The sequence below is a fragment of the Delphinus delphis genome, chromosome 20 (assembly GCF_949987515.2).
Source record: "Delphinus delphis chromosome 20, mDelDel1.2, whole genome shotgun sequence".
Classification (NCBI taxonomy): Eukaryota; Metazoa; Chordata; class Mammalia; order Artiodactyla; family Delphinidae; genus Delphinus; species Delphinus delphis.
Window position 1 is genome coordinate 42,378,466 of NC_082702.1, and position 19,852 is coordinate 42,398,317.

General features: G+C 44.9%; 2 protein-coding genes across 2 annotated transcripts in view; one reads left to right on the forward strand and one right to left on the reverse strand.

The window, feature by feature from the left end:
* Positions 1 to 1,892: 1,892 nt before the first annotated feature.
* On the reverse strand, positions 1,893 to 14,070 carry NOB1 (NIN1 (RPN12) binding protein 1 homolog). The gene is made up of 9 exons (XM_060000235.1): positions 13,877 to 14,070; positions 13,623 to 13,755; positions 11,643 to 11,773; positions 9,134 to 9,205; positions 8,797 to 8,925; positions 8,502 to 8,702; positions 7,799 to 7,896; positions 5,492 to 5,636; positions 1,893 to 2,731 (listed from the first exon to the last, which is right to left on the reverse strand). Exons 1-9 carry the CDS (start codon positions 13,937 to 13,939, stop codon positions 2,462 to 2,464), a joined length of 1,242 nt encoding a protein of 413 aa, XP_059856218.1. The 5' UTR covers positions 13,940 to 14,070; the 3' UTR covers positions 1,893 to 2,461.
* Positions 14,071 to 18,954: 4,884 nt separating this feature from the next.
* The window catches only part of WWP2 (WW domain containing E3 ubiquitin protein ligase 2), a 145,190-nt gene continuing 144,292 nt past the window's right edge, over positions 18,955 to 19,852 (forward strand). Inside the window, exon 1 of the mRNA XM_060000151.1 lies at positions 18,955 to 19,093. The gene's annotated coding sequence lies outside the window, so the exon portion shown is untranslated. The remainder of the gene's footprint in view (positions 19,094 to 19,852) is intronic.

The following is a 19,852-nucleotide window of genomic DNA, read 5'->3' on the forward strand; positions in this document are numbered from 1 at the left end:
GTTTCAGGTTTCTGGTCTTGGAACTGGTTGCAGCTGTGAGGTCACTAACTTGGTCGACTTTTGTTACAGTTTTATAGCTTATTCAGAGTGGAAAGGCAATTCAGATAGAGGACTAATAGACTGAGTACTCAGGGAAAGAAGGATAGAGAGGAGTAGTAGAAGCTACCTCCGTCTTAAAGTCTTTTGTTTTAAGTACCTACTGCACCTTTAATTTTTCATTAGCCTTTTGCAATGACTCTTTCAGTGAAGTTATTTTGGAATCTTAAAGCCTTTCCAAGCCTTCTGCATACCACTTAAAATAAGTGTTCCATTCTTTCAAGTGCACTTCGTAAAGTGAACAAACTTGTGTAATTAGAACATTGCCCATAATGGCCATTGCAACTCTAAATTGCCTTAGTAAGATTTTGCCATTTTAGTAGATATCTACAGCTTCTGGGACCACAGTTCTTAAACATAAAACAAGCAGTTGTGCCAGGTGGTGCATGCTCAGTTCTTTGAAACGTGAAGATCTCATTTCTTTAGTTAAGCCTTGGGTCTCTTGGAGCCAAATTAATACCTAAGAGGGATGTGCCACGGGTCTGGGGATTTTGTGGTGTTTTACAATATACTTCATTGTATGGAAATTTTCTTGAGGTGGCAGGTGACCTAGTGTTGACCTATCCCATTCCATGACCAATTTATCTTAACACAGGATTCTTACAGTTAGATGGCGAGCATTCTATCAGCTTTTAAGTGCTCAACCTGTGCCCACCAATTTTGTGGTTTTGGCTTCAAGATGCCCATTAACAATAGATCTATTATTCCTTTACCCCATATGCACATTAACAGAAACCAACAGTAACCAAGGAAACGGAACTGTGGACACTGCAGTAACCAAGGAGATGGCACTGTGGACTGGCCAAGAGAAGGCCTTAGGTGCTCATCACAAATGGTTCCCAAAGTGGAACTACAGACCGAACCAGCAGAACCCAACAAAAGGGGACTAATGGGCTTCCCTGGTGGCGCAATGGTTAAGAATCCACCTGTCAATGCAGGGGACACGGGGTTCGAGCCCTGGTCCAGGAAGATCCCACACGCCACGGAGCAACTAAGCCCATGCGCCACAACTACTGAGCCTGTGCTCTAAAGCCCATGAGCCACAACTACTGAGCCTGCGTGCCACAACTACTGAAGTCCGCGCACCTGGAGCCTGTGCTCTGCGACAAGAGAAGCTGCTGCAATGAGAAGCCCGCGCACTGCAATGAAGAGTAGCCCCTGCTTGCCACAACTAGAGAAAGCCCGCATGCAGCAACGAAGATCCAACACAGCTAAAAATAAATAAATTTAAATAAAAAAGGGGTGGGGACTAACTGAGCCCTCAGACTGACTGAGAGCTGGGGACTTGGGTTCCAGGTGTCAGCTCAAACTGACCCATTACGCTGTGTCCTGGGACCACAGACTAACCAAGGGCTAAGGACTGGTGCTCTGTTAGAGACTCCTGTCAGTCTAGACCAACCCATAAATCCTGGACTGGAAAGCCAATTAGACCAGGAGCTCAATGTAGAGAGTGGAGTTCGTATCAAGAGGAACTTACCCACGGCCCTCAGAAACAGTGACAAAGAAAGAGAACTCAGGGACTTCCCTGGCGGTCCAGTGATTAAGACTCTGCACTTCCACTGCAGGGGGCACAAGTTCAATCCCTGGTCAGGGAACTAAGATCCCACATACTGCACAGCCTGGCCAAAAAAAAAAAAAAAAAAGAACTCAAAGCATTTGTGGATATCAACACGTGTATTTCTTGTTGTCTATGAAGTCATCAGGAGTCTTCAGATCCCACCACTACTACCAAAACTTAAAATACAAAATTCAACTGGGTAAATTTTAAAGCTCTTATTGGCTTTATTTAATGATTCATGAATCAGGCAGCATTCCATCTAGCACAAAGAAAGGAGCTCCAAGGAGCTGTACAAAATAAAGGACTTTTATAGGTAGAAGGAGTTACTGAGTCCAAGCTCATACTGCTCACCGCATGACAGGCCAATAAATCAAGAGACAAGTTGTGGGGCAAGGAACAGCAACTTTATTCGGAAAGCCAGCAGACCAAGAAGATGGTGGACTCCTGTCCCAAAGAACCATCTTACCTGAGTCAGAATTCAGGCTTCTTTTATACTAAAGAGGGAAGGGGTGTGGCTGGTTGTTGCAAACTTCTTGGTGCTGGAATCCTTTGCTCTTGCAGCTGTCCATGTCCAAGTAGGTCAGGTCACAATGTTCACATAAACCTCCTGGATACACACAGGCCAAGGGATGGCGGGTTCCACCACAAACCCAACCCGAGGCACCACAGTGAGTCCTGGGGCAGCACTATGGAAGCCAGGCCTCTTCTGTGTCCAAGTGGTTGTGGAGTTGGCACAGCTGGGGACCTGAGACATGGGTCTCTTGGGCAGTCACAGCATCAGTCCAGCTTGCCTGTGGAGCTCATGCTTCACCTTTTCTTCACAAACTTCTTTCTGGAAGCATTGGGATTTAACCGTCTCCTGCCGGCTCCCAAGGTGCTGTCTCGGACCTGCAAGGTAGCTGACCGGCTGGAGATGTCATTCTCTGCAAAGGGAGACACCCCAGCTATGTAGTCAGGGGCAAACACGTCAGTTTTCTGCCTGGCCTTTCGGGAAAGTCGCAGCTGAGGGAAGCGCTGGTCCTCGGTCAGGTGGGGGTTGATGGCGTACTTGCCCCCTTTGGGAGTGGGGAGTGAATACTGCAAATAAGACGAGGAAAGGCCATTAGGAGGACGGGGATTCGTATTTATACACATCAGATCCTGTTACGTAAAGCTTACCTGACAACTCTGCACGCAGGCAGACGACACCAACGGAGTCTATCGTCACTGCCTACTGTGCACTGAGTACATGACATGCATCTTCCCACTTGAGCCTACTCTCACCTCACAGATGAAAAGCAACACGGTATTGTGACTACATTCCCTCAACAAAAGACGGAAAAAATTACACTAAAACACAGAACCCTAGTAGGCAGGTACCATTTTCATAATGGTATAGGTTAGCACTTCTGAAATAACCACACACACACACACACACACACACACACACACACACACACTCCAGTTGAACAAAATTATAATTATGGAAAATGGTGTTATGAAGGGTGTTATGGATATTAGAGGGAGGGCTAGAATGAACTCTGGTGTTGAACTGAATCTGAAGTTATAAATTCAATTTTTAATACAGATAAGAGAAAAAGTATTAATATGTGTATTTATATATAATATTTCCCATCTTTGTCCACTGTGGACCTAGAATTAATGCCACCCTAGGACAATAAGCATACCCACTGTCCAGTGCCCAGATCTTTGCTTCTAAAAACTTAAGAGCTCCTTAGAGAAATGGCTGATTCCAGGGCACAGGCAGGGAGGTATAAGAGTCGGAACAGCTTGCTGTGCCAGAAAGTAAAATTGTTCAAAGAATAACTGGGGCACATCAGAAAGACACAGAAGCCATCCTGAAGGGGCTCCATGAACAGTTTGAGTATCAAAATAAATAAGGATAGCAATGGATCACAGCCTACAGACTACAATAAAAATACATGCGACCACACTCATATAAATGATATATGGGAAAGTTCCTCTTTACAGCAGAATGGCAAGTAATAAATATGGAGAAGAAATGATGCAATTAGAAAATCACCATTTGGCAACCTTCATTGTAAAAACTGATTCAGATGACTTTAACAAGTAAAAGTTTGATGAGAAACAGTATTCACACAGTATCAGACTATCTTTCTCTAAGTTACTTATTAATCACGGATAATAACCTTACAGGAAATTTGGTAATCTTGGTTTTGTTAATTATATTGTGGTTACACAAGAAACCTCCAACTAAGTGATCAAAGTTATTATCAGCAGTAAATTGGACACAGCCTGAATCTAACCAGGAGGAAACACCAGACAAACCCAAGGTAAAGGAGAGTCTACAAAGTAACTGCTTTGTACTCTTCAAAACTGTTCAAAACTGTCAAGGTCATGAAAGACAGCAGACCTGAGAAACTACTTCAGTTTAAAAGAGACTAAGGAGATAGGACAATGAAATGCAACAGTGAAATGCAACATGTGATCCTAGACTGGATCCTGGACCCCAAACAAACCCCCTTCTCTTGCTGTAAAAGAAATCTGTGGCAAAGTTTGAGTATGGTCTAAGGACTCCCCTGGCAGTCCAGTGGTTAAGACTCTGCACTTCCAATGCAGGGGGCATGGGTTCGATCCTTAGTTGGGGAACTAAGATCCCACGTGCCACGTGGCACAGCCAGAAAAAAAAAAAAAGTCTGGAGCTTCCCTGGTGGCGCAGTGGTTGAGAGTCTGCCTGCTAATGCAGGGGACACAGGTTTGAGCCCTGGTCTGGGAAGATCCCACATGCCGTGGAGCAACTAGGCCCATGAGCCACAACTACTGAGCCTGTGCGTCTGGAGCCTGTGCTCCGCAACAAGAGAGGCCACAATAGTGAGAGGCCCGCGCAGCGTGATGAAGAGTGGCCCCCGCTTGCCACAACTAGAGAAAGCCCTCACACAGAAACGAAGACCCAACACAGCAAAATAAATAAATTAATTAATAAACTCAAAAAAAAAAAAAAAGTCTGAATATGGTTCATAGATTAGATAGTATTGAAGTAATGTTAACTTCTTGGTTTTGGTAATTGTATTGTGGGTATCTAAGATGAAGTCCTTGTTTCAGGAAACACACACTGAAGTATCTAGGTGCAAAAGGGCGTCATGCACAATTTACTCTCAGATGGTTTAGGGGAAAAGAAAAAATATAAATGATAAAGCAAATATAGTGAATGATTAAATTGGGAAATCTAAGTGAAAGCTAAATGGGAATTATTTGTACTATTTTTGGCAACTTTTTATTAAAAAAAAAAACTACGAGATACCATTAAAAAAATTATTTCAAAATAGAAAGTTAAAAAAAAAAACAACCTTTCTAACGTTAGTGGCATGCACCATACCTGGAGAACTCAGAGCCAGGTCAGCCACACTCATACTTGCCTGCCTGTCAACACTTCTCTCCTGATTCCTCAAAACAAATCCACCCCACTGTGTATCCAGCCCAGGACTCTCTTGTGCTGAGTATTTACACAACCTTCCCTTGTGGTTCTTGAAGCTTCTAGACATTCTACCCATCCTCAAATTCCCACACAAATCCATCCTCCACCGTCCTGCAAACCATCCCTCTTTGACCCCACATATATTTGGCCCTTGCTTTTTACCGTGTGGAATTACTGGTTATTTCTCCTTAGACTGCAAACTCCTCAAAAACCTCCCAGGGAGGTTGAGTTGTGAGCTCTCCCCACCTGCCTTGGTCCCTGGATCACAGGCTTTCAATAACTATCTTTAGAAACCAGGAGGGTCTGTTTGTCCTCTCTGATCATTTCGATCCTGGTGCTAAAAGGTCTCGCTTCCCCGACCTGGGCCCTGCTGTTAGGGGAGCGGGAGATGCGCCACTCACCCGGAGGCCCCGAGGATTCAGCACCTTAGGGTTGCGGGAAAAGTGCATGCGCAGGGTTCCATCGTCGCTGACGGTCACAGACACCTTCTTCAGTGTCTTGTTTCCACACTGTGCACAGAACACCCTGCTCATGTCAGATGTTGTCCTGCAGGAACAAAGGAGATGCATCACACTGGAGCCAGAGGCAGCAAACCCCATCCCCAGAGCGCAAGGTGAGTCTCGGGCCTCAGAGGAGGAGACACAAGAAATGGGGACAGGCTGGACTGCACCGCACACATCCCAGACCAAGGCCACCTGCCCTCACGCTGCTGATATAAGCACACTGCTGCTGCACGGCTCCCACGGCAAAGGTAAATGACATAAGGAGCAAGTTAGTAAGTAAGAAAACTGAGCAGAATGTTGTTACAGTAATAATGAACTCTTACTGAATTTTGTTAGGCATTATTCCACAAGTTTAATGTCAAAATAACCCTATGAAGTTGATATATCTCCATTTTACGGATGGGGAAACGAAGGCAAGGTAAGGTAGCTTGCTCAAGGTCACAGAGCTAGTAAGTGGCAGGTATAAGCCCAGGGAATCTGGCTCCAGAGTCAGTGCTCTTACCACCACCATACTTTCTCAAGGGTCATATTATTACATTACTCAACTATTTCTGAACACCTTGTGCCCAAGTATCAGCCTAGGCATTGAGCCAGGAGGTGGCTCTGGAGGTGCTGAGAATTTACTAACCAACAGGATACACTATCAAAGCTGCTATGACTGAATGGGTGTGGGTGCTGAGGCAAACCCACAGGCCTTGCCTCTCTCGCACCCGCTCAAGGCCCAACGATGGACCTGAACAGGCAAAGCTGCTGTTGTCAGGGACCAAGCAGGAGCCCTGGTGTCTGTCCTTGAGGAATTCTCCCTCAGTTCCCAGTGGTAAGGACACAAGAGCTGCATGAAACTGCCAGAGAAGCCAAGCCCTTTCCTGAAGTCTCTGCGAGTGAACTAAGCAACAGGGGCTAGGAAATAATTATTTTGTGCAAGAAACCACTCAGTCACTGGGGTTAATCTAACAAGAATGGAGAACATTTCCAAGTGTTTCTAAGAACGAATGTTAATTTGAGGAACTTAGAGCTTTTGTAACAAAGGACAATGGGGGAAATGAGATTTCATGAAGCAAAAAGCTTTACCGACATGAGCCTGGCACGTTTACACACTAAAGATTCAAAGAATGCAGAGGCAGTTTTGAGGAGTGGCTCCCCAGCAGACCTGCAGAGGACGGTAACAGAGATGGGCCCCGAGCCACGTGGGGGAGGGCTTCATCCAGGCTACTCCACCGTCAGTGGAACAGCACTGGGGACACAGGGAGAGACACCTTACTGCTTCGGAAAGCAGTGCACACAGGCCTCCACACTAAGGGGCTCCACCAGATACCTGACATGATGGCTACCATGTCTAGACTGAATCTGTGGAAAGGCTGGAAGCCACCAAGTTCCCAGGGCCACGCTTCACTCAACAGCAGGGCTGCAGTATAGTCTCTTCCATTCCAACCAGATCTCGGATCTGGGGGCCTTTCCACACAACACCAGCCCTCACCACGAGAAAAACCAATTCATGAGGCAGAAAAGAAATGGGGAGGAGTGCATGGTCAGTGAACTAAACAGTTCACCTCAATGGAGCACTTCCTATGCGCCAGACAAGCACTCTTTTATGTGACGATCTCCCTAATTCCTCACAACCACCTTTCTAATTTTACATAAGAAGAATCTGAGGTACAGAGAAGCTGACCAACTTCTGCAAAGTCACACAGCTACTAGGAGACAGAATCTGGATTGGAACCCACATAGTCTGGATCCAGAGTCCACTTTTTTTTTAAACAGAAAATTTCAAACATGAAGTAAACCAAAGAGCACAATGAACCCTCATGGACCCATCACCCAGCTTCATCTCTACCCTCACCCATTCCTCCCACTTCTGTTTTATTTCAAAGCAAGTCCCAGACATTATCCCATCCATAAACATTTTGGCACTTACTGCTAAACGACTAGGGCTCTTTGCTCCAGAACCCACACCCTTAATCCTATACACAAAGGTAGGGACAAAAAACACCCGCCCTGGCTTTGTCAGGTGGGAGGTCACTGGCCACCTCTGTCCCAGGGCTTTCAGTGCCCTGGTGGGGGCAGAACCTGGCCCGAGTAGGAAAGACAAGGTGGAGGGAATGCCTGTACACAAGGCAAGGTTCTCCTTCAAGAAGTCTCTAGAAGGTTTAGGAACAGAGGAGTGTTCAACAGAGGGGCACTGAGCCCAGGTTATTGGCTACATACTTGAAACAGCCGTGGCAGCGCAAGATGTAGCTCCGGGCCTCGCGGATCAGCATGCCGTTCACGGCCAGCACATGCAGCCCCATCTGGAGCAGGACATTCTGCAACCAACAAGTTAAAGAGAAACTGAGCTCATAGCAAAACGAAGAATTGTTTAATATCTGCATAATCACAGTTAAAAGAACTTCCCAAACCCTGGTTTGGCTCATAAAGGGCTTCTGCTAAAGAAAAGCAAGCTTAGGATACCTCTCAAGACATGTAAACTAGGACAAGGACCCAGATTTTTCTTCTCTCAGGTGCCATGGACCGAGAACATCATTTCGCCAAGGCCTCCTTTAGCAATCTCTCTTAACAGAGACATTTATTGTGTGAGAGCAAATATACTCATTTCTGGACTCAAAACCTCTACAGTCTCCAAATACTTAACTGAGCACAGGACGTTACACACACTGAAAGAAAAGCAGCAACAGATCATGAATACTGAACATCAGAAATTTAATACATCACATACATTCTGTAGGTATACTAGGATTCCCTAACCTCCAAGCAAAACTAAAAATTACCAAAGAGCACAGGCAAAGTTTCTAGAGCCAGGAAAAGAAGCATTACACAACAGTCCTGTACACACCCCCAAACCTCCAAAGGACCACTGCCTGTAACGGGTACGACACCAAGCCCAGGGCCAGCCAATGCCCATTCCACCCACCTGCATGGCGAAGTCTGTAGTCACACAGCCGACCCGCACATCCTTCGGGATGGCACACTGCTGCATCTCCTGCTGGACCTGCTTGATGTTGCTGGGGGTTATCCACCCACCCCCGTCATCATCACTGTCTTGGTCCTTCCTTTCTTCAAATCCATTCTCTTCGTTCTCTTCCTCACTTGGAATAGCCTCACCTTTGTCAATCTGAAACGTTAACAGAATTCAAACTTCTCGCCCAAAGGAGCAGCTGGGAGACGCTAGTCTCTTGTCATCAGGAGATCATAAAGCAGGGCCTTACCAGCAGCTCCTGCAGTTCATGATCAATATTAGGCAAAGGATTTCTCCAGAACACAAAGGAACTGAATTCTAGGTCCTCAGGCTCACCGACTGGGTGTCCATGTTCTACTGTTCCTCGTGCGGGTTTAGGCTGAAGTTAAAAGAAAAATAATTTTAAAACCTGAAAATTGAGAGGGTTATAAATGAAATGATATACGATATACAAGCCAGATCAGACAAGGATGGACAAACTATGCTATCTGTCTAGGTAAATTTGGTTCCCTCTAAACAGACAATTTGTGGAGATCTGACATGTAACAGAAAAGAGCATGAAGAGCCTGGCCTGTCTAAGAAATTACCTTTGAGGGCAGATGGAAACCAGAAATGTGTAGAGGAGTTTCTGGGTGCTGAATTGATGAACTCACTTTAACCTTTAAAAAGAAAAGAAAAAAGTGACAGCTCTAAGCAAAGAAATGCAGGTTGAAAATTCAACATGGAAGAGTAATTTAAAAAACAGAAAACAAAATACTTCCCCCTGGTTATTGAAATCAAAGATATTCAATGTTTTTTAAAAAGTGGGAAACATAAAAATATATGTAAAAATTAAAAAAAAAATAAATTTATTTTTATTTTTGGCTGCGTTGGGTCTTTGTTGCTGCGTGCGGCCTTTTCTCTAGTTGCGGTAAGCAGGGGCTACTCTTCATTGCGGTGCGCGGGCTTCTCACTGCAGTGGTTTCTCTTGTTGCGGAGCATGGGCTCTGGAGTGCAGGCTCAGTAGTTGTGGTGCACGGGCTCAGTAGCTCTGCGGCATGTGGGATCTTCCCAGACCAGGGCTGAACCCGTGTCCCCTGCATTGGCAGGCGGATTTTTAACCACTGAGCCACCAGGGAAGCCCGTAAAGAATTATTCAGGGATTCCACTACTACCAAATAACCACTTTAGGACATTTCTTTTTTGTCCCTAGACATAAAGGTTTAATGAACATCATTATGTGTAAAACTTGGAAGTATCTTTGGTTATATCCTTAGGATAAATGCCTAAGAGTGGAATTGCTGGGTCAAAAGACAGGCTGTTTTAAAGCTTCTGATACAAAACAGCTAATTCCTGCCCAAAAGACTGCAGGAAAGGGCAATTTTTAGGAATCTCAAATTGACAGAAGCCAAAGCAGAAACCCAGCTGAGCCACAAAGTCAGAGTTTATATGAAACTATTCCCTTCACTCCCATCGCCCCAAAACATTCTGGTGACACACAGATGTCTATATTTTAGGCATCACTTTTAGACTTCTTGGATTGGAGGACTCTACACTTGGGTGAAAACAAGTGAAGGCAGTTCTGACTAGAATAGAATCATGAGCCCACTACAGTTTTGATGACCTTAGACAGCGGAGATCAAGTAATTCTTTGCAAACACTACTTGAAATTACTTATTACAGTATAAGGTTAATAATCTATCTTTCAAAATCCTCTGGCCTAGAAACAGGCAATGGGGTCCAGGCACAAAACCATTAGTCTCTTCAACTTAGCCAAGATGGACAAGTCCCTAAAAGCACAACAGGAACCCAGAATTTTGAAGGTAGCAAGAGTTGAAAAAAATGGTAATCATTTAAAGTGTTCTTTCTTGCTTCCTTCTGGAAAAGAATTCTATTTTTAAAAAACTAGTGAGAGGGGCTTCCCTGATGGCGCAGTGGTTAAGAATCTGCCTGCCAATGCAGGAGACACAGGTTCAAGCCCTGGTCCAGAAAGATCCCACATGCCATGGAGCAACTAAGCCCGTGCACCACAACTACTGAGCCTGTGCTCTAGAGCCCGTGAGCCACAACTACTGAGGCCTGCGTACCTAGAGCCTGTACACCGCAATGAAGAGCAGCCCCCGCTCGCCACAACTAGAGAAACCCTGCCCGCAGCAACAAAGACCCAACACAGCCAAAAAAAATGAGAATATTTTTACTCTTTCTGCATTTTATTATTTTAATTTAGTTTATCTATTTGGTTGCACCAGGTCTTAGTTGCGACAAGCGGGCTCCTTAGTTGTGGCATGCAAATTCTTAGTTGCAGCATGGGGATCTAGTTCCCTGAGCAGGGACTGAACCTGGACCCCCTGCACTGGGAGTGTGGAGTCTTAACTACTGTGCCAGCAGGGAAGTCCCTGCATTTTTAAATTTAACCAACGTTACCAAGAACCTACAGGTCAAGACTGAGACATTGTTTGCTAATTGCAACGTATGAACCTTATCTGGATCCTGATCCAAACAAGTAAACTATTAAAAAAATTTTATAAAATAATTGAGAAATGTGAACACAGATTGGATATTTGATGATATCAGGGAATTACTATTAATTTTGTGTAGGTGTAATATTGGTTTTGTGGTTATTTTTTTTAGAGACATACCTTATCTTTAGAGACACACCAAGAAATATCTATCAGTGAAATGTTAGGCTGTCTGAGTTCAAAATATTCAGGGCTGGGGTCGGGTAAAGATGAAAACAGATCATGAGTTGACAACTGTGGAGGCAGGATGATGGGGACACTGGGTCCATTATACTATTCCCTCTACTTCTGTACATCTGATAGTTCTCATAATAAAAAAGTTAAAACAGGGCTTCCCTGGTGGCGCAGTGGTTGAGAGTCCGTCTGCCGATGCAGGGGACACGGGTTTGTGCCCCAGTCCAGGAAGAGCCCACATGCCGCGGAGTGGCTGGGCCCATGAGCCATGGCCGCTGAGCCTGCGCGTCCGGAGCCTGTGCTCCGCAACGGGAGAGGCCACAACAGCAACGGGAGAGGCCACAACAGTGAGAGGCCCGCGTACCGCAAAAAAAAAAAAAAAAAAAAGTTAAAACAGATAAAACCAACTATCTTTCTTATTTACCTTTTCTGGTTCTTGTTTTAGGTGAGACACCCCAACAAACTCTGCTTCCAGCTGGTAGGTAAGTGCCAGTACTTGGATATCTGTGGCAGAGAGGCTGGGATAGTCTCCAGTTTTCTTTGAAAACTCAGTCACTGTAAACAAGAGATTCCCAACTTCAGTTAAAAGCAAAGAGCTATATGACCTTGGATAACCATAATGAAAGTATGAAAAGAACTTAGGATCAGTATCCCAAGAAAAACGGAAGCCCCAAATCTTTTTTTTTTTTAAACTGAAGTATAGTTGATTTACAATGTTGTTAATTACTGCTGCACAGCAAAGTAATTCAGTTATACATATACATACATTCCTTTTTAAAATATTCTTTTCCATTATGGTTATCATTGGATATTGAATATAGCTGTCTGTGCTATACAGTAGCACCTTGTTGTTTATCCATTTTATATATAAAAGCTTACATCTGCTCACCCCAACCTCCCCCAACCCCCTTCCCCTTGGCAACCAGAAGTCTGTTCTCTATGTCTGTGATTCTGTTTCTATTTCAAAAAGGTTCATTTGCGTCATATTTTAGATTCCACATATAAGTCACATCATATGGTTATTTGTCTTTCTCTTTCTGACTTCACTTAGTATGATAATCTCTAGTTACATCCATGTTGCTGCAAATGGCATTATTTCGTTCTTTTTTATGGCTGAGTAGTATTCCATTGTATACATGTACCATATCTTCTTTATCTGTTCATCATCAATGGACATTTAGGTTGTTTCCATGTCTTGGCTATTGTGAATAGTGCTGCTATGAATATAGGAGTGCATGTATCTTTTTGAATTACTATAGTTTTGTCTGGATATATGCCCAGGAGTGGGAATGTTTCAGCCCAATTTTATGAAGTACGTACTGTTAGTGTTTCCTCAGAAAGATTAAGTAACCTGTCAAAGATCACACAGCTAGGATGCTGGAGAAAGCTAAAGAAGTCACAAATAGTGTAGGTAACAACATTTCCATTATCAGGCCTTTAAACCCTAAAACACTTCCAACCACCTAGGTCCTTTCCTGGGCAGGATCATCGCCTTGATCCCTAACAAGAGAACAACGCTGACTCCTAAGCCAAGTGAGAGTTGTTTAGTTTTCTTTCAGGACTAATGTAAGGCCTAAAAGCCATCCCTTTTTCTGACTTGAGGCTGGCCTCCATATCCAAAACAGTCATCACTCTTATCTACTGAAAAGAAATGGGCGAGAGTAAGAGATCTGGGTTCTTCCATTTTTTTAAAAATCTTTTTAACATCTTTATTGGAGTATAATTGCTTTACAATGGCTAGTTTCTGCTGTATAACAAAGTGAATCAGCTATACATATACATATATCCCCATATCTCCTCCCTCTTGCAGCTCCCTCCCATCTTCTATTTTTAATCCAAACAAATTTACTGAATACTTGCAAAGCGCTGGACACTGTGCTGAGTGACATTATTCCTCATTTAATGCTCCCAGCAACCCCTCGGGTAGGTACTGTTAATCCCATTTTACAGATGGAGGCAACCGAGGCCTAGAGCGTCTGAGTGATATTCCCAGGGGCACATAACTAGTAACTGGCAAGGCCTGGCTGACTCATGACCCAGAACTCCTCTCTCCCACCACGGTCTCCTAGACCGTGGAGTTTCTTTTATTTACTTATTTTTTGAATTTTATTTATTTTTTTATACAGCAGGTTCTTATTAGTTATCCATTTTATACATATTAGTGTATACATGTCAATCCCAATCTCCCAATTCATCCCACCACCACTATCACCACCACCCCCTGCCACTTTCCCCCCTTGGTGTCCATACGTTTGTTCTCTCCATCTGTGTCTCTATTTCTGCCCGACCGTGCAGTTTCTAAATCAACTCTGATAAAGTATCCAGACTCCGATTAGAACCAGAGCAGGTTCAGTCAGCAACCCGGGAACCAGCTTCGCCATTAACACCGGGCAGAGACACTCACCCAGCCGCACGTATTCCGGGAAGGGCTCCCTGAAACGCAGCTCGTAGGGCAGGACTGCGAGCCGCCTGCGCGTGGCCTTATCCAGAATCTCGCTGACCACATCCCGAATGGTGTAGATGTTCTTCCCGATGTCCTGAGGAGAGATCGGCCCAACTCATACCCGCCCGCACCACGCAGCGCGCTGCACGATTTCCCAAGCTCCTTTAGGGGCCACCAGCCCAGACCCCGCTCCTCTCCGCCGGAGCTCCCTGTACCTGTAGAGCCGCGTCCCGCAGGAAAGCCCCTGCATCGGCTACAACGTGCTCCACCGGCGCCATCTTGGTCCATCGAGGCCGGAGCGTGCATGCGCATGCAGATTGCGCCCGCCCCTCTGTCCCGATCTGGGCATCTGGGAGCCGGGAAGAGCAGCCGCGGCTAGGCCCCGTCTCCTGGCGGCCGCCGCAGCATCTTCCGGCTCAGGGCTCTCCGAGCGCATGCGCGGTGAGGCCGCCAGCTCTGCCTGGGAGGTGTGGGCGGGGTCAAACCTTGGGAGGGGCGGGGGGCCACCCGAGGAAATTCGCTTTGGCGTCTGCTCCTTAGCGCCTTCTTTACGCTTAAATGCAAATAGTCTGTATTAGTTTCATTGTTAAGAGTCAATCAATACAGATGCCCTAATTTAAAGATCACAACAACCCTATGAAATAGGTACTATTTTACGGGTAAGGGGTAGCTACTCAAGAAAACTAGTCCCAGCTAACATGGGTAGTTAGTGAGGTATCGAGATTAACACTGAAACAAACCGACTCAGAGCCGCTTTCTTACTACTGTGTCATACCGACCGCTGCTTGCTTACTTACCCCCGCTTCATTTTGAGCAACTTGGGTCCAGGATCTCTTACGCCACTTACATAAGGCTCATAATTACTTGCTGAGATTTCATAATTATGAGATCTGGTCTATTAGAAATTCATGCTGGCGAATTTTGGCTGAATGATGACTTGAGTTTTCAGTCATCCATCTTCAGAGGTGTTGAGTTATTCTAAACTTTGTCAAGTCTTCACTCTAGTTTTTACCCCTTGGTTATAATTTTTTTTTTTTTCTTTTCTGTACGCGGGCCTCTCACTGTTGTGGCCTCTCCCGTTGTGGAGCACAGGCTCTGGACGCGCAGGCTCAGCGGCCATGGCTCACGGGCCTAGCCGCTCCGCGGCATGTGGGATCTTCCCGGACCGGGGCACGAACCCGTGTCCCCTACATTGGCAGGCGGACTCTCAACCACTGCGCCACCAGGGAAGCCCACCCTTTGGTTATACTTTATCCATCGTACTTCCAAAAATTGTTCACTGCCCTCGGGGGTCTTTTAATAGGTGCCCAAATTCCTTTTCCTTCCCCAGATGTCTCCATTTTTTTTTTTTTTCTTTTTTGTGGGATCTTAGTTCCCCAACCAGGGATCGAACCCCGGCCCCAGCAGTGAAAGGGCCGAATCCTAAGTGCCTAGACCGCCAGGGAATTCCCTATCATATCAATTTTTTTGTTCTTATTTCTCTATACTTTCAGTTTCTCTGCAGAATTTTACAATGCTGACCATTTCCTCTTTCTGGACTGTCTCCTTGCCTCACTTTGGTGTTACATCACTATCCTGGTCCCGCTGTGTCTCTGATGATCTCTCACCCTCCTTCACTGTCATCTCTTCTGCGTTGCTCACGGGGCACCCACCACAGAACTGTCTTGGCCTCTGTATCTTAAGTTTTCTCCTTCACCAATACTATCTATCCCCAAGGCTTATCACAATTATCGCATTATAGGAATGCCTTTGGAATCTACAGGTCCAATCCCTGTTTATTCCCTAGCCTAGCCATTGGCCACATCTTTCTGAAATTTTTGGCATCTTCACTCCGGAGGAAGGTTAAAACTAAGGTAGTTTTCTCTCCTGACCCCGCTTAAACTTTCTTCACTGGTTGAGTTCCTATTTTTCCGAATGGCATTACCAAAAAAGGCACTCGAGGTAAGAATCTCTGAGTCATGTTTATTCCCACTCTCAACCCATACCACTCTTCCTAAACTTTATTGATGTCACTTCTGAATTGTTTTGAGGTGCCTGGGTCTCCTCTCCATTCATTCACCTTACTCTAATCAAGTTTTTATTTCATGCCTAGAAAATATAATCCACTCAACGCTAATATTTGTATCTCTAAGTTCTTCCTCAATTGCTCCTGTTGCCTAAAAAGGGAGGGAGTATATAGAAACTAGACTCCACAATAAAAGAGGTTTATTGAAGTTGGCAATAATTCTGTAGACACTAGGGTGAAGAAGAATGATCTAGATCAGTGCTGTCAAACTTGACTGTGAATTAGGATCACCTGGAGAGCTTGGCAAACTAGATAGCTGGGGTTCATCCTCAGTTTCTGATTCAGTAGGTCTGGGCAGGGTGGGAGAATCTGCATTTTTAATAAGTTCCAGATGATGCTGGTGCTGCTGACCTGGGGCCACACTTGAGAACCACTGATTTAGGGGAATAGCCAGGGAAAGAAAGATCAGGCTCTGAGCCATTCACTTTCTAGTAAATATTAAAAATACTTGTTAATATAAAAGGTTTCTTGACATTTTGTAGTTTTTGTCATTTTTTGTAATAGTTTAATCCCTTTTCTGTTTCCCTGTAATGCTCGCTAGTCTTCAAGTCCACTGAAGCCTTAGAAGGACTCTTATTTAGTGAACAAATAAGTACTGAGAGCTAATTTATACCACCACAATTTGGGTGATATAACAGTTATGAACAAAGTGATATTTTGTGTGGTGTCTAGGGGCACCTTCGAGCTTATGACCTTGGAGCCAAATCTTGAAGGATGAGTAGGGCAAAAGCATTGAGGTATGAAAGTCCAAAGGGAGTGTTCAGGGAGTTGAGGGTAGTGCCTGTGGTAGCACAGGGTGTCTGGGGACAGGTTCTCTCAGAAGTGAAGTGAACTCTAAAACACTTCAATTTTTTGAAGCTCCTTGTTTTTTAAAAAGTGAAGAAATCTCAAACATTATTATGAAATTATGGTCACTTGAAACAGTTTACCTTAACAAATTAACACTTTCAAACATATTTAGAACTCCATGTATAACTTATCTGGAGGTAATGACAACTTTTACATGTGAGGCCCTTTATGAAAGAAACGTCTTGTGTGCCAGTGAAGAGCTGACTTCACTTCCAGGACTGGAAAATGTACAAGCTATGAAACTACATGCTTAACAGTGGGGTAGGGGAGAGAAAAACTACATGAAATCAGTAAGTATCCCTAGAATTCCTCTGGACTTTCCTGGGAGTGTCCTGGACTTTCTTGTCTCTGCCTTTGCCCTTGTTTTCTCTTCTGCCTGAAAATTCTGCTGGCCAATCCCTGCGTACTTAGTCTCCAAGAAGCAGCTCGATTGTTTCCTTTGTAAACTGGTCCTCATTACTCAAATCAGATTTTTCTCCAAGGACGGATATGAACCCTTCTTTCTCACCATACTTAAGACATTTTGATTCTATCACTCAATAAGCAGTTATTACTTCTGCTTTGCATTGTAGTTAATTGTGTGTCTTCTTTAAGTAGGTTGGAAATCAGGGGTCTTTCTTTAGGGGTCTTTCTCCTTAAATGAACATTTCAATTTACTTTTTAACTTTTGCAGGGCACTTTTATGATGACATATTTCAGATTTTTTGTGTCTTAAAAAAAATCTCCTATATTGTAGGACCTTCAGCAATGAGTTCAGTGCTCAATAAATGTTGATGAAGTCTATTCATTCAACAGATTGTTTAAAGAGGCCTCCTATGGGCCAGGCACTGCTTTGAGAGCTGAGTTATAGCTCCTGTCTTCATAATTTTTGTAGTGGGAAACAGACATATATATATATATATATATATACACACACACATATACATATATATATATATACACACACATACGTACACACATTCATATGAAAGTCAGATAGTGCTAAGCTGAGGAAATATGGAGAGAAAAAATAAAGCAGGAAAGGGCTGGTAGGAGGGGAAGGAAGAGATGAGTTGCAATTTTAAATAGGGTGATCAGGAAAGGCTTCACTGAAAGGGACAGTTAAGAAAACATCTGAAAGAGATGGGGGGTGAGCCAACTGACTACCTGGGGAAAGAGCTTTCTAGGAAGAGGGAAAAACCAGTCCAAGGGCCCTCAGGCCAGAGTGGCTGAAGCAGGGTACTGAGTGAAAGAGTAGTTGGAGATGAGATGAAACAAAGGGGAGGGGTGGGAGGTATCACCTAGGGCCTTTATAGGTCCAGGTATATATTTAGCTTTTACTTCTTTAATGCACAGTGAGAACCTGCCTTGCCTAGTCCTTTTTTTCCTTTTGGTCAACACCTACTCAAATGCCACCAAATCAAAGAGGCCTTCCCTAATTCCCCTAAAAGAGAATTAGTACAACTCCCATCAATGTTACTAGAGAAATTTTAATAGTTTTTTAGATAGGAATTAAGGTGTTGAGAGCTGTAGCTCCTTGAAAGGCCATCTCCTGGATGGATTTGGAATTACTAAATGCTCAACCAGTTTCATTTGTACGCATAACAAGATCCATCCAAACTGGAAGAACCAAAAATAACAGAATAATTAGTGCACAGTGCTTAGAGCTAATTAGGTGATTAGTATTAATTTTAGTTAATGGTGATTAAAAGTGAAAAATTCAGCCTTCATTCAACTTGTCAAAGCTGAAGTTCTCAACTATCAGTAAAGAATACTGATTTAAAATGTTTTTTCTAGTTCATAAAGGTCTGTCTAGTCTGTATACTAAGGAAATGGGGATTGTCTGGTGTGGTGGGGCACTTTATGGACCCCCAGCAAGAGTTTTGGAGCCTTTCTGCCTTTGTTTCATGTCACAAGAACGGACGCTCCACAAAAGCTACTTTTGTGTTTCTAGAGCCTAGAACCGTGCCTGGCACATAGTAGGCTTTGGGTCGTCAGATATAGCAAATTAAAACACAAGATGCCTAATTAAATATGAGTATCAACAACAAGTAGTTTTTTAGTATAAACATGTACTGTACCAGGCAATATTTGGGGCACACCTACGTATTAATGGTTGTTTATCTAAAATTCAAATTTAACCGGGCGTCCTGTATTTTATATGGTAACCCTGAGTTCAGTAAATACCTGCTGACTTGATTGAACACCTCTCACTTGTAAAATGGGGCTAAGACAGGCCCGCCCTCGGGGTTGATGGGAGGAGTATATGAAGCGCCTGGAACTCAGCGAGCCCTCAATTTATTTGATTGCTCGGAGACCATCTAGCGAGTGGAAACCCCTCCCACTTTTAAACCTACAGAGGATAAGAAGGCCTTCTGGCGAGAGGTTCTTAGGCCTGGCCTAGGTTGCACACACCTGCGGTCCGGCCAGCCTTTTCCGGGTCAGGTGACCGCGCGTGGTCACGTGACCTGGCCCAAGTGCGGGCGGTGGAAGGCGGAAGTGGGAGAGGAGTTGGGCGCCGCTTCTGTGGCCGCAGCAGGTAGCGAGCACCGGCTCTGGGGCGCGGCGGGCGGGCGGGGGCGCGGGGAAGTCCGAGAGTGGCGGGCGGCGCGGGGTGGGCCGGGGGAGGCGCGGCCAGGGCGCTGGGGGGCGGCGGCTTCCTGTGGGAGGGGCCTGGCGCGGCGGTTCCGGCCTCCGAGGAGGGGTGTCCCGGTTCCCGCCCGAGAGGGGTGGGCTTGCCGCGGGTCGTGCGCGGGGGCTGCTCAGAGGTGGGCGCGAAGGCAGTCATGGGTGCGGCGGCCAGCAAGTCCTCCCAGAAGCGGAAAGCATCTTAGGTGCCAGGGATGAAGAGGAGTGACCTTTGTGCAGGGATCGGAACAAGGGGAAGGGGCGACTTGGGACTGAGTTGGAATGGGTCGCCTGAAATTGGGCGAGTGACATGGGGGGAAAGAAGGAGAAATCAGTATGAAGATGCAGGCTGAACTGCACCTGAGGGTCTTTTCTTTCCTTCCTCTTTGTAAATGATTGGTACCCGAGACTTTGATTTTGGTCCCATTCAGTTTTTAAACTTCAGGGAGGATCACAGAATCTTGATCATCTTGCTTTCGTCACACCCAGTTACTCCTGCTTGGATAGGGTTTCCACTTCTTGGGAACCTAGCCCTTGGGATCATCTTTCTTTGAGATTTTCTCAGATCAGATCAACTTCTAGGCTTAAGAAAAAGAGTGTGGGCACTTTGCTCTGGCTGTAAAATGACTTTTAGCCTACCATGTTGAGCACGACCTAATCCCAGCATTAC